This window comes from Parasteatoda tepidariorum, chromosome 3, assembly GCF_043381705.1.
Source record: "Parasteatoda tepidariorum isolate YZ-2023 chromosome 3, CAS_Ptep_4.0, whole genome shotgun sequence".
NCBI lineage: Eukaryota > Metazoa > Arthropoda > Arachnida > Araneae > Theridiidae > Parasteatoda > Parasteatoda tepidariorum.
The window spans coordinates 97,193,011-97,208,280 of NC_092206.1; the positions used below are offsets into that span (position 1 = coordinate 97,193,011).

The following is a 15,270-nucleotide window of genomic DNA, read 5'->3' on the forward strand; positions in this document are numbered from 1 at the left end:
ATGGCATGTCTTCGGATCATCCTCCGGGATGTTTCCCAGACCGTCGCCAATAACCCATTGTGCAGCTCTAGTGCGACGTAAAGTAACAACAACAACAACACAATTGCTATAAAATCATTTAAGAATCTCATAGCTCACAGACGCTTAATTGAAGAAGAACATTTAAGGATTTTTAAACGCAGAGGTTTTTCAGAGACTTTCTGACTAGAACCTTCGACCTTTTGTGGCAAAATCTGAGATCGTTTTATTTCAATTACTCACGTGCGTGAGCTGAGGTTTTTCAGTAATTTTGGAACACGAGTCTGCGACTTTCTCTCACACAGTCCTAGATTTTAGTTTTTCTGAAACCCCAGACTTGGCATTTGTTTTTTCACATACATGCAAAAGCATACGTGCTTCTGCTTAATACAAAGAACATCTTATAAGCCTGCGTCAAGTTGAAGAACAGATAGTTCAAATTAGAGAAGAGCAGCACAAATATACATCCAATGTTAGAATTCGAATCAGCTACCTCCAAGCTTCAGAGCATGTGGTGGATTGACGATACCCCACGGCCCATAAAGTTCTCCAAAATATTTACTCATGATGCCACGGGGTTTCCCTGGTCGAGCGGTAACACCCGTCAAGCGCTGTGCAAAGATTGGAGTTAGCGGGTTCGAATCCCACTGCTACCCTGGATGTATCTTCGTGCTGTCCTTCTCTGTATTGTGCTATCTGTTCTTCCATTTGATAAAGGTCTATAAGCCTAAATTGAGCGCACAAGCCTGCAAATGCATGTAATTCCAATAAACTGAGGATGCCACGTCATCAGTTTTTCAGAAGAAATGGGCGACTTAAATAGTCATCTCAAATGATAACCTAAAATTTTATGTAGTAATTAGATTTGGTAGATTGAAGAGTCATTATCTGAGTAAGGATATTTTCGAAACGAAGATTGTTGAACAAAAACTACGATGGCTAAACGTAAAGCTATTTCATCAGAAAAAAAAGGACAAAATTCAAGAAGGGTTCTTCCTAGGAATCGACTACAAAAACAACAAAGTGTAAGTATTTTTTTCTTTTTTTTTCCTTCTAATTTATGCAATACATGAAAGCAAAATATGTTATCTTTCTAAACTTTTCTCTGCAAGCAACTTCAATAATATTATGACATTTTTAAAGTTCTCTTGAATATAATTATCAGATTTACCAAAGTAACTATTAATTGTGGTCTTTTAAGGAAGCTTTCTTGACTTCAATAATATATATAAATTTATTATTAATTTTATTAGTATTATTAACGTTTGGCATAGAGTATTATTTAACTCATTCAGTAGCAAAAATTCGATCAGTGTAATAACGTTTTACTTTAAATTGAAAGACTTCAGTAACAAAGACTATTTTTTTTCTTGTGAAAAAAAAGAATGTGTTATCTTACTGTAACAGTTTATCATTAGAGTCTGCAACAAAAGCTTTCAATTAAATCTATAAAGTAAACGGAATGGATTTTATTGATTTTTTACTGATTTAAAATGTAATTAGAGTTTTATATTTTCAGTAGAGATAATTTTTATTAATTACAATACAGAAAAATCTCATCCCATTTCAATTCAATAAATGACAATTTTTACTGTTTTCGAGGCACATCTAGCCTTAAAGATTTGTTTATAGTGCGTTCAACTATTATAAAATGTTTCAATAGTGTTAACAATTTTGTTTAAAAAAAAATCAGGAAATTAACAAATGTAGATCCTATCTATAAGAATAGTAGTATCAATTATGAAAATTTTAACCAGAAATAACATGAAAATCATTTTAATTTGTGTTTTGTAAAACTTTAAAAATGGATGCTGATGAAAATTAAGAGAAACCAGCCAAGCATACTGATTGATATCTGTTACTTCGGGACATTTTTATTGAGAAAAGAAAAATCTTATCCGCATGAAAGAAATTGCTTGCCTTTTTAAAGTAAACCTTATTTTAAGGAGAAAAAAATTATTCGATGTTTTAATTTAGTCTTTTTCAAGCTAATGTCAAAATGTGAGTTTTTTTTTTTAAATATGCTTATAAACAGCACAACTATAAGTGACGTCATCGTAGGTAAATCGTGACATTTGTCGATTCAGAAGCCAATCAGATTCGACATACACCTGACGTCGCTTACAAGTATCCAATAAAATTCGATTTAAATTACATGGTTAAGCATAATTACTTTCACTTCTCGAGTTGCAAGTCAACAATTACTAAAATTATTTTTAAAAAAAATGGTAATTTTTCTGTGGGTCTGATCGTAAAATAAAAATGGAACACCTTAATGATTTTTATCCAATGACCTTTATAACATATATTGAAATATGAAGTTAATTAATGGTTCGATGTCCTAACCTCAAATATAATAATTTGTGAAAACTATATTTTAAGTTACGAAATAGGACATAAAATTCACTTCCTTTAAGCCTCAATTGGGAAATAAGATGCATAAGAAGAGCGGTGCCAAGTTTGGTCCCTCTAATACTAATTTTAGTTTTGCGTTATGCCACCCATGACCCTATACTAGATTGTCTGGGGCTTTCAAGACATCTTTTCACAAACACAATTCTGTACTATTATAGACTTTCTTAGAGCGACAGATTTCATAGACCTGATTTAGCGTTGATAACAACAGTTTTGCGTTATTCACCATCCATCACTAAACTATTTAAACAAATGCAAAAAGAAAAAAAAATTATTTCTATAAAACTATTTTATTTAAAAATTTCAAACAATTTTTTACGATTATTTATGGTAATAATCAATAGAGATTTGAATTGTAAGATACGCCGATTTACGTCATTTCAAATTCATCTCAAAAGCTCAATATCCTAAACGTAAGCGGAATCTATCAACACTTCTTTGGTTTTAAACTTAGAGCTCTCGGCCTTGTGAAAATAAGTTAAACTTGCTTCTTGTCAGCTACAAGCTGAATTTTTCTTCATTTAATTGCCAAATATTCAGAGCCTGATTATCGCCCAGACCCAATAGGCATGGGCCTAGGACCCACAATTTCTGGGGAGGAGGCCTCAAAAATTAGTAAAAAGTCCTCAATATTATTATTTCTTTCAAATACTGAACAAAACGGCTTTTCTAAAAAAAAAATGCTTTTTTTTTCTATTTCAAATTTTCTTTATTTCGTGATAGCGACCAAACTCACCTAAACATTGCACTAATCAAATTCGAAAGTAAAGTGAGCTAGCTTTATGTTCGTTTAACTAATGAATAATTACAGCTTAATGACACAGCAAAAGTCCATGATAGTTCTCGTTTGTGGTTACCAAATGCCTTCAATTATTTATATTTGAACATGAACTTTTTGCAAAAATCAATAATATCAATTGTTTGTGGTCCCCTAACTATTTTTATTTTGACATAACATTGTTTTGTTGATTTATATTTAGCTTTAATATATAGACGCGTAAACTTTATCTTCGAAAAATCTTCGATTGTCTGCTTTTGAAATTTCTTAGAATGTTTATCTTGAATCATGCAGTTCAATAGATTATTTTTTACTGTCAGGACTACTCTTCAGTAATTTAATTACAAAACATTTTGTAAAGGGCCCGGGAAATTTATTGGGTCTTTGGCCTGATATTGCTTTGATCGGTCGCTGCAAATATTACTCATCCTTCATCGAAAATTTTGATCATACTTTGAAAATCTAAAGTTCAAATATTTCACTGATCTGTGTTTGATGACTATACAAGTTTCAATTTTTTCCTTCTCTCTACAAACAGAATTTATAATCATATTATAGAAAACTGGAATTTATTATTCCATTTATTGACCACTTTCTGACAAGCTAGAATTCTCAAACTTCAATTAAAGAACTTCGATGCCAGTTCCATTGTTTCCTAATTGGTGCATAACAAAATTTTCTCAGTTTTTATCGCCTAAATTTTGATTACTTTCCGACATAAACCAAATAGATCTTAAAATAAAATTTTAAACTAAGTTTTTTATTTCGACTAAAAGCAAAATTTTTTCCCTTTAAATCTAAAAAAACGTCAGCCGAAAAATTTTCGAAAATTTTGTGCAATCTGTCAAAATAGATGCTTCCAACGTTTTACGTCTAACAAAAGTAAAAATACTTTTTTAAGTTTATTTTAAAAACGCAAATTTAATCTATATATTTCTCTTACGTTGCACTAAAAACGAAGGTATTTCTCCACCTAAATTGGCAACACTATAATCATCCGTGATCTTGTTTAGATTGTCTTAAGTAATGTTAAGTAGTGCTGAATTATACGTTATTTATTTAGAATAATTTTGTAGTTTTATCGAAATAAAAAACTGCTACATGAATTTGCAAACGTTTCTGAATTCCACTGTAAAATTATGAATGAAACGTGTAATTTTTGCTACGCAAGATATTGGCAAGATTTCTCTGACGATCAGCAAAGGCCAAGGTTAAACTTTTGAAAAGATTGTTCTAGACTTGAAAAAACCTGTATTCAGTAATGGCCAGCTATATGAATCTGACTATTTGTCAACCATTTCAGAAATAAAAAAAAAAGTTTATAAAGAGAGAGTAATAGAGCATTTGGTAATGTATTTAGTAGTGTTAATTTCATATATATTTTTGTTATGTGTACATATTTTAAACCCCGTATTTCATTGTCTAATCGAAATTTTATCTACATATTTAACATATATTTTTCGTTTTCATGTTAGGACATCTCGACTTTAGAGAACCGTCCCTGCATGAAAAGAAATAAGAGTAGAAAGAAGTAAGAAACTAAGAATAAAAGGAATTAAGAATGAAATAAGAAAATCAAAATATTACTGATAGTTTGGTTACGTAATTCCAGAGCAAGAATTACTTTTCTTCCCTTAGGGAAATCTCACAAATTCAACAAAAGAATCCCAATTAAGTGAATGAATATCTTATTATTTGATTAAAGATACAGATACGAAGTGTTTAAATTTTTTTGGGGGGGTTAAGCATAATATTCCAAAAATTATGGAAGTGATCGAATATTTCTAAAAATGTACAATGGATAAAAAGGAGAATTTTTTTCCCCCGAGGTATTTAACAGCCCTAAATCTGAACCCCACTATCATTTTGGGCTTTTACAGTGCTATCTTTGAAAAGAAATGCCAAAATAAAATCTGAATTGTAGTAATTCTTAGCTGTATTGTGGTAACAATTGTAGATTTGTATAAGGGTGTGATCCAGGGCTCATGGATTTATTCGATTTTGTCACGAACAAACCAAATACCAAAAACAAAAACAGTGGTGGCTCAGGCAATAGAGCGCTCGCTTCTTGAAGAAATGACCCAAATTGAATCCCAGCAATGGCTGGTTGATACGAATTCTACAACCGGCTAGCACTGACCAGTGCTGACGCAAAATATCCTCAATAGTAAACGGATCATGGGGTAGAGTCTCCTCGCAGTTACACAAAAACTCAAGTCCTGGTTAGTTCCATCAAAAAGTCCTCCACGAAGGCAAATTTCTCCCAACACTTGATTCAAGAATTCCCTTGTCTTCTGAATTGGGTTCAAAACTACAAGGCTACGGAGTTAAACATTGGTGGCTACAAACTCAAAAACTGGGTCAGCTGTTCAACGACGATTGTAAAATATAAGATATAAATACCAAAATCAGTATTTGAAATATAGACTTTTTATTTGAAAAATCCAGATCCACAATAAGATTTTTTAATTAAAAATTTAAATATTGGGCCATCTCAATCCCAGTGAATTACATGCAGTAAATAGGTGTCTGAAGGTTACGAGATTTCATCATTCTCCACACTTTTCCTCTCTTGGTTACTATAATATCCGCAAAGGTTGCTTTTTCCGCATGCCAGTATATTCAAACTACTAACTGAAACTTATTGCCGTGAGGAAAAAAAAGCCAGTTATTTCATAACTATGGTAACGGAGAGGTAAAAAATGTGAGTAAGGAAAATCGTGAAACCTTTATTTTTTATTTACTTACGAACAGTATAGTGTAGGTGTCCTAGTATATCATAGAACTTTAGAACTGTTCCTTTTTTTTCGATCGGATGTTTGTCTCGAGATATTTGACCATTTCTCACACTTTCGAATACACTGAGTTCTAAAAGTTGTTCATTAAAACTGTTTGTCTTTCTAAATTCTCATTTAATTTTCAGTTGTGGCGACGAATGGTAATACTCCTGTGCTTCTCAGTTTTCTGTGTACTCGTGGGCTGTGCAATCTATGGAATTTACAGGTTGGCTGACTTTGTTGTCGAGGATGAGTTGAGAACAATTTATGCATTTGGTTTTCTGTTTTTCATCTTCTTTGCTGGACTGAGTTTCGTTCTCTGGTACCACGGATTTCATGATGCTGTCATGGATTTCATTTTTCCTATTGATGATAAGACATCTTCAGATACAAAGACGGCGAAAGGCATGGCTTCGAAAGATAAAAAGAAGTGATTGAATTAGAACATTTTGCTTCCCATTTAATGCTACATCGAACATAATGTTATACTATTTTACTTTCAATATTTTATTAAATTTTAATGAATTCAAGATTTTAATAATAAAATATTCTCAAGACTAGACATTCTTATTAATTTCGTCTGACTTAGATAGAGATAACTCTGGCTGGTAGAGCGCTGGGCCCATGTCCAACAGGTTGTGAGCTTGATTCCCGCTGTACAAAAGGGTGACTAGAGCGCGCTAGATCTATCGGGGTCACGAAGTCATTACAAACAGCAACCAATATAAATAAATTTTTTTGGGGATGAGAATACGAATCGTCCAATTAGGAATAAAATTACTTAAATTGATTATTTTACTAAAGTGATATAATTCAGCCTCTGGCTCGGACATCTCTAATTATATTTTACATTTTCTGTAATTAAAATTACAAGTTTTCACGAAAGTTAACTTTTTTGTTTCGAAGAAATAATTATAAAAATATAAGTTTCATTAAAAATAGCAAAAATTCTCGGAAACAATGGTGAACACGGATGCATGATGGTTTATTGTAGGTTCTCGTATAAACCATTATCCGTGGTGACCAATTACGTAAGGGTACCTTTCAGACAATAAAGGGATACATTGAATTTCAAACTTATTAATCTCCATTGAAATATGTTTCACTAAACCTATAAAAATATTTGAAAATTGAAAAACTAACTTCGTTTTTTAAAAACACGAACTTAAAATTCATAGTTTAATAACAAGGTTCAATACCAAAACATTTCAAAGAATAAAATGAAACAAAAATATTTAAAAATGTTAATAAATTCCGCAATAATTAAAGAAATAGCATTCATAGAATTCTTCATAGGTTGACATGGAGGCGAGTTCTGTATCGATCTGATGAAAGCCCTAGGCCAGGGATGGCGAACCAATGGCACGCGTGCCATTTATGGCACGCGGCACAATATTTTGGGCACTCCACCGATCACAATTGTTGTTACACTATGAATTGTTATTACACAAATGTTATTACGCTATGAAGCATATGTAACAATTAAATTAAAATTCACAAAAAACAAACAAAATATTAAACAATTATTAATAAAAAAATTAAAAATTAATGCTAAAAAACAATTAATAACCGTAAAAAACAAGCTAACAAGAAATAACTAGCAAAAAAAATCAACAGTCCTGCTTAAACTAACATCTTAGAACCTAATATAAGTTATTGGTCATCTAATCTGCAACAACAGAAGTCACATTGATGTTACTTTAATTGAATTACTTGTATAACTGAGACATTGCAAAATGTTTTATTTTTTCAATGTAAATAAAGAGTTTTGAGTTGATAGTATTTAGTATTATTATTTTCCCAATAATCACGAAGTCAAAATTATTTGACGGCACGTCTATGACCTCATTAAGCAATTTTTTAGAGAAAATAAAACGTTGGTGTATAAAGGTTCGCCACCCCTGCCCTAGGCAATGCGCCAATCTTGGGTAAAATATCTCCACCGATATTCTGCCGACTTTTGACGTCTCTTGAAATTAATGTTAACGCAAGAATAATTTCGCTGATTTCCAATGACCCCCTGTGTTAACATTTCGTCAATTCAGGCATTCACAGGCCAGATTCGTTTGCCACTTTTTCAGGGGTATATGTTTAGGTGGGCCATCGTTGCTCCCTCAGTAAGGACATATAGTACAGAGAATGAAAGAACGTCCATGCCTTGCCCAGGATTCGAACCCAGAACCTTTCTGATGCAAGGCCAGTTCCCTGGCCCCAACACAGTCCGGTCGGTGAGCAAAAATAATAGTAATTTGTTTGACACAGGGACTAATCCAAGAATCAGTTCGGTTTAGAAGTGATAATGTTGTTGAACCAATTTCTGGGAGTAGTATAGATGCAGGTTCTGTTATTCAACCCATCCGAACTGATCGCTTAATCTGAAGGCCTGGTTTCTTAGGACAGGACGCCGTCAGCTGGAAATCAGCGCTAACCTCTGATTGGTCCATTTGTGAGTTTGATAGTATACGTCATCGAACGCTCATCTTGAACTACACCCAGATAGCAATATAAGGTTTTTTTCACCCAACAAAAACCTTTTCATGTAAACCTAAAAAGGGTTTTTATACGGTTTACATGTAAACCCTCTAACCTTAANACATTGAAATCAGCCAAGATTTTGATTTTGACATTAAACATAGCTTCTTCATTAAACATAGCACTCTTCATTTAGCTCAGCGGTAATGTGTTTTTTCTTGGACAAAGTCATTATTTGTTCTCTAAAACACTGGTCGACAATAACAAAATCAATACAAATTCAAAATAAATATTTGTTTACGTTATTAACTCATGCGCAATGAGAGATAAGGTCTGCGTTGGGCCGACTGCTCACGCTGAGCTAACAAAAAAGTATTTTTATGGCGTCAGCTCTACGTCAACTTTCCGCTGACGCCCAGATAAGGCGCTTGTCCTAAGAAACCAGACCTTTAACCACTTAACTTTCAAGAAACATCAATGTAGGTTATACCAGGCAGTAGTAGCACTTAAATAAAATATCACTGTATGATATCTCAATTCGGAGATAGCTCTTTCTAATTCTTCATACAAAGAAAAACGTGATTCCACAGCAATCATGGCCACCATGATAATCAAAACTAAAACTAAATAGGAAAAAGCAGAACACATTCGTGATTAGTTAAAATTTGTTACTTACGACACAGAACACAGTAACCAAATGAATTTTTTTGAACCGACTGATTGGTGTAATAAATAAATATTGAACTGAAACCAGTTTATTCTGAACTAGATCAGCAAACTTACTATATAATCAAGTTCATAGTTGGATGTGTCTGTTATTGTTTGTAATGGTTCTGAAAATATCAAAATAATAATTCGGTTATCATTAGCATTACAAATCCCGTGCATTCTCCTACCATTTGCAAGTAAATAGTAAATAAAACAATTTTCCTAATTAAACTCATCCACCCAAACTTTTTAAAAATCCATTTTATTTAATCCACCATGTTTTGATAAATCAATAATCATGAAGTATCAGAGCAAGATTTCGGTTTGTACATGTCCAAAGCACATTTGTTGCTGCAAATCTCAAAATTTACATTTCATAGAAGATAAAACTGAAGATTCTTACAATTTATTTGATATCCTTGCACACAATAATATTTCTATTCCTCAAAAGCAGACGCCAATTAAAGTTTCAAAAGCGCCAAAAACTACTTATCGTCAGGATTATTATCCGAAATGCTTACAGACATGTAAAAAAGCTATTCCACCGTTTCCAGCTCTTTATGCATCGGATAAAAAGATGAGTCATAAAACTATTCATAAAACAGATTTCAAACCTTATTCCGAAAAAAGCAAAAAAGATTGTGTGGGAAGAATTGTGAAACCTGAAAATAATTTAGTTTGTTCACTAGGGAAATTTGGAGCTAAAAGTGAAACTAAGAGTTCTTATAAGAATCCAGCTTCTAAAAAAGGCTTAACTGGTAGCAAATCTCTTTTTCGAGAACAAAAGTTTTCTAATAAAGATAATATCTCTATTTCTGTAGACAAGTGCCAAGCACTATCTTCTGAGACGACATACTCATCAGCATACAAAGTGCCGAAAGGGTTCCAGAAAACTGAAATTTTTGTTCCAAAGTCTGACATGCACAAAGTTGATTCTTCGAAAGCTTACAAGGATATTTCTCAATACAGAAGTGATTTTAAAAGACCTAAAAACGTTAAAAAGTAAAAAAAAAATTAACATTATTTAATCTATATAAATTGTACAGAAAGCAAAGCAATAATGCAATAATACAAGGTGGGGTAATACCGTGTAAGCTAAGATTGGAAGGCTTGTTGGAGTTAAACTGTTCGACTTAAATCAACACTTACTAGAAGAAAGAAGGATCAATTTAGTAGTCCGATGTAACGAATTTAAACTACGCAGGTGAGGAGGGAATTACGAAAGATGTCACTACATTCGGACTATTAAGCTGCACATTTGTGGTAAATACGAAAGATGCCATTACGTTTGAACTACTAAAGGATCAAATTTCTTGCGCATGGTAGTGTCGAGGCCTTCTCCTTTCTGGGAGGTATTGCTTAGATACTGCCTGTTTTAACCAAGATATTTATTATTTAGTTGGGGACAATATATCATTCTCGAAAAGTTACAGATAGGCTACATTTTTTTCTTCTTCAAAAAGTCAAACCACCCGGTTTTACCCTACTAGAGAAGAAAAAATGGGCACACATGCTAACCCTATCAGAAATACAAGATTGTTAGGGGAAAAGTAGCAGACATTTTTGTTTTGAATGACAATTTAAGAAATTTATGCATGCAATTTAAATGAAATGTAGACAAGTCCGTTCTCAAGGGAGGTATTATATTGTGTAGTAATGTAAAGTAAGTAATGTATTCTTAGTAATGTAAAATTGTATCCTGGGACCCGACAAAAAATTTTTACAAAAAACATAGAGCTTATTAATTTTTTTAAAAAAAAGTACATAAAATTGCAAAGAATATCTTTATATCTGTATAAATATGAATGAAGGATCATTAAAAATCCTACAAAATATTAAAATAACATTTTTTGAGCTCTAATAAATTTTGTCCCTAGGCCCACAAAACCCTTGTATAGCCTTGGATGTAATTATCTTCTTCCTCTGCTGCACTGCAGCTTTCGTGGGTCCGGTATAGACACATATGGAGTGGGTCCGAGGTTATTGAAACGGAACAGAACTATTTAATTAAATCCTTATTGTTTGTTGAGATATGAGTCTTTAGCAACCGTATAATAAGCTGGACGAAAAATATTTTTTTATTGCTGTTATGATCAATAAATAAGGATGAACAAGAGAGCCATTAGAGATTTGACATAGTAAAACAAACCTCTCTGCACAGACACTGTGAATTAATGAACAGCAACACGCCAATAGGGTAGGTCCTTCTTGACCGTAAAAAATAATTTAGAGCTTTTTTGCTAGAAAACGGAAAAAATTTCGCCCCAATGGAGGTACCCAATTTTACCCTACAACCTAGTTTCACCCCATATTTCCCTAAATATCACTTCATTGTTCCGCTGTATCACGGGAAATTTTAAAGTGGACTGAAAATTTTCTTGGGGGAACAACGCAATATCAAAGTACTCTAAGGCAGCGGTTCCCAAATGGTGTTCCGTGGAATCCTAGGGTTTCTTAGAAGAGTAAAGGGGGTTCCAATAGTCAAGACTTTTTTTTAAGCATTTTTGAAATTTGTAATTATATTTAATTCCATTCAATAATGTACTATTTACTTATTATTTAATAATTTATATAAAATTTGCCTAACAACAATTATGTAAAATATAATAAAAACCCGCATTTATAAAAAATTACAGGAGTATTTGGCATTGCATTTTCCAAATCAAAATAAAATAGCTGAATTCTTTAATAAATAAATATGTTTCCCTAGTAATAATTTTAAACTTTTATAACAGTTCTTTTTTTAATTTTCTTTTTATTGCAATATAAAAACGAATTTTTAGCTAGACTAGATTCATCTCCAAGACTGCGAATTCAATTGTCGAACATAAAACCTAATTTAAGATTATTAATGAAAATAATTATTAATGAATATAATTAAGATGTTAAATATGTAAAAGTCTAAAAGTCAAAATAAAGTAGTCTTTTGATGTTTAATATGAACACAATGCTACTTCAAAATGAATGCCACTAAACGTTTACAATGATTGTCAGAACATTGTTTTTGCAAAACTAAAGCATCAATATTGTGCGAAATATTTGTATAGTTAAAGTAGACAAATATCCTTCAAATGCAGATTTGTCAAATGCGTTTTTGTTTTTGATTTTGTGCTCGTTGACGAAATATTCAATTTAGTTTTTCATAATTTTAGTCTTTGTAAAACATCCAACAGACTAAATTCGTCATTTTGTTTTATGAGCATCGTTATCAAATTTTGCCATTCTAGTTATCGTCTAAAATTATTTCATTTTGTGACTTTTAATGCAGACAGCGAGACATTTTTGTGTATTTGTGTTATCTAGGAAAAATTCCGGAAAATTATGAAGTACCTACCTGGGTGTAATACTAATGAACAGTTTTAAATAAAACCCTTACATTTAGAAAAAAAACTTAGTTTATTATTTTGTTCTCTCTAAAAGTATTACAAAAAAAAAATTTTTTTTTTTTCTTACACCTACAGCTTGTAAAGTATTAAAATTTTGCATTTCAGAGAATGCATTCGTAAAATTCAAAAATATTCTGCCCCAGATGAACCCATGGAAAACAAAACTACTTACAGAATGGATTATAAACCCAAGAAACCTACGGAAAAGAAGGCATGGGGAGATTTTTCAACTTATTCCAGTTGTGGCGCAGATGTTAACAGGTTATGTTGCCCTTGTATGCACAATGCTAGGATTTGTCAAGCAGCCTGTTGAAGAATTTGACAATCAGAATACGTCAAATTCAAGTTACAATAAGTCGAAGTGAAACAAGTGTTTTTTCTTTATAACGATTTAGAATGATGTGATATAAGATGAGCATTTAAATTTCTCATTGTCGTCCTCAATAAAGTTATTTATAGAATGCATATGCAAAGGTATTTATATATATATATATTTGTAATTATACGGAATGTGACAGAATATTAAGAATAAATAAACGACTTGTTTTTTTACAGGCGTTCCATTTTTTCTCCTTTCAAAAGTAATTACGATGCATACGGAATTCATGGAAGACGAATTTCTGTTAAATTTTCTACCTGTGAGGAAATAAATTTTGGTGAATGATAAATCGATTAAAATGCATCGATTACGTTATGTCCGATAAATTAGTGAATAGGTTTCATTTTGCGATCGTCTGACAAATTATTCAGTACAATACTTATATAAACTTCTTTTATAAAGTTATTAAAGTTCACTAATGTTTATTGTTTTAAATCATCCATTAATTAATCTACAATTACTCTTTCAGGTAAATAATTAAAATAAATTTAATTTGTGTTAAATTATTTCCAAATTTATATCCCATAAAAGACCGATGATTAGAAAAATCAATTTAAAAAAAAAAGAAGAGGGAAATGAGACAGAAATGATCGGCTTGCGGCGTTCTTCTTAAAACAGATAGATTTGCACTCGCCAATTTTCAAACTTGTTTAATAATTTTGCAGACAGGTGGCATTGTTAGCTATAGAGATACTATAGTACAATGTTTGTGCTGCACGTTAGAGAATTCCAACAAAAATATTTGCAAGCGCGTACATAAATTTTGTCTCCAGACAGCGCCATGTTGTGGCTAAAAATGGTTGTTATTTTAAAAACACTGTTTTATATAGCTGTACCTAGCAAGCAATGCCATCTTTTGACAAACTTTGTAACTAAATTTAGATCTTGGGTAAAATAAATTTTTTGGTTTCCTAAGCAAAATGCAGCAATCAATGTTTTTGATGCTATCTCCCACCGATTTTTTTAAAAATTAATCTTACAAATCATTTAGATTCAAACGCATTAAGATCATTTTTGGGACAACCCAAAGAAACAATAACACAAATTTAAATAATTTAATAACAAAAAAAGTGATAAAATTGATTTTGTTTCCTGAATTATTATAATAAAAGAACATAAAAGTGTTAAATCGCCAAACAAGAGAACAATTCTTTGAATCATCTGGGATTGGAATAAATAATCCACTTATGATCGATTTTTTAATCTGTTATAATATGAAAAATGATATTAGGACAGAAACGTTTACACATTTTATGTTTACAATTGTCTGCATAATCACCAAATATTTGCATAATTTTTATTAAGAAAAATCTCTGAGTTTCAAATAAAAGAAAAAGATGATTGTGAAAAAGTTGTGTACTGTTACAGCCAACTTTTCACAAAACAAAGTTTGAAGGAATATCCAGCTTCTGCACAAACTTCACTTCACTTTAATAATTGCTGTGGTGTTGAGTATAGACTTATTGTTAAAATCTTAACTGTAATAATAGAAAAATTAAATTAAAATATGGAAGAAAATGAAAAGTGATATTTCTTTTTTCAAATTCGGTCTCTCTCTCTCTCACCCCCCCAACTCAATTTAAATTATTTTCTATATTATCTGTAACAAGCTCATCTAATTTGTAAAATTGTCACATATTTTAAAAATATATAAATATTTCCGCACAATTCAACGGCCCTATTAATGTTAGCAGATACATTTTATTTTCTTAGCTACTAAAAAAGTTCTTTTTTTAAAATAAATAACCGAGTAACATTTGCAAAGTTTAGTGGTAATGAAAAAAAAATTATTTGTAGAAAAATACATTTTATATTTTGCTAGATCTTTAAATCTAGAAGAATCTAAGAAAAAGATTAATGAATCTAAGTAAATCGTTATACATTAAGTAAATTTGAGCCAGGATCGCCTGGTTGGTGGGGCGTTGGGCCCATGTCCAAGAGGCCGTGAGTTCTATCTCCACCGGCCAAAGACTCCCCTTGTAGTAAATGGTGACTGGTGTACGCTAAATCTGTCGGGTTGCAAAGTCCTTCATGCTCCCATAACAAGTCATACCCTCTGGGGCTACTGAATTGCAGATTGATCGTTACGAAAATTACGATCTGTGAATGGATGTATGAATGGGTCGTCTGGAGACTGAAGCTGGGTTTCCATCCCCTCTGCAGAAGATCAAAATTATTCTTGCATATCTTTGGATCATCCTCAGGGATGCTTCCCATACCGTCGCTAATACTCCATTGTGCAGCCCTAGTGCGACATAAATTAATTTCTACTACTACTTCTCAATGAATCAAATCTATCGCATTTTTGTTATAAAAAGCTCTTCGATTTTACCCTTT

The 15,270-nt window shown here is 31.9% G+C and overlaps 1 protein-coding gene and 1 long non-coding RNA gene across 2 annotated transcripts; both read left to right on the forward strand.

Moving 5' to 3' along the window:
• Window positions 1-702: 702 nt before the first annotated feature.
• On the forward strand, window positions 703-6,548 carry LOC107452901 (uncharacterized). The gene is made up of 2 exons (XR_011636470.1): window positions 703-1,043; window positions 6,135-6,548. It is a non-coding gene; the product is annotated as an uncharacterized lncRNA (long non-coding RNA).
• A 2,687-nt stretch (window positions 6,549-9,235) lies between these two features.
• Window positions 9,236-13,222, forward strand: LOC107452887 (uncharacterized). Its single transcript, XM_016069511.3, has 2 exons — window positions 9,236-10,170; window positions 12,660-13,222. The coding sequence occupies exons 1-2, from the start codon at window positions 9,467-9,469 to the stop codon at window positions 12,865-12,867; spliced, it is 912 nt and encodes a 303-aa protein (XP_015924997.2). The 5' UTR covers window positions 9,236-9,466; the 3' UTR covers window positions 12,868-13,222.
• Window positions 13,223-15,270: the final 2,048 nt, after the last annotated feature.

Bases quoted from the DNA above. Each gene is read 5' to 3' on its own strand.
- LOC107452887 (XM_016069511.3), top strand. From the start codon at position 9,467: ATGAAGTATCAGAGCAAGATTTCGGTTTGTACATGTCCAAAGCACATT. The intron at 10,171-12,659 runs GTAAAAAAAAAA...TTTGCATTTCAG, and splicing joins AGACCTAAAAACGTTAAAAA to AGAATGCATTCGTAAAATTC.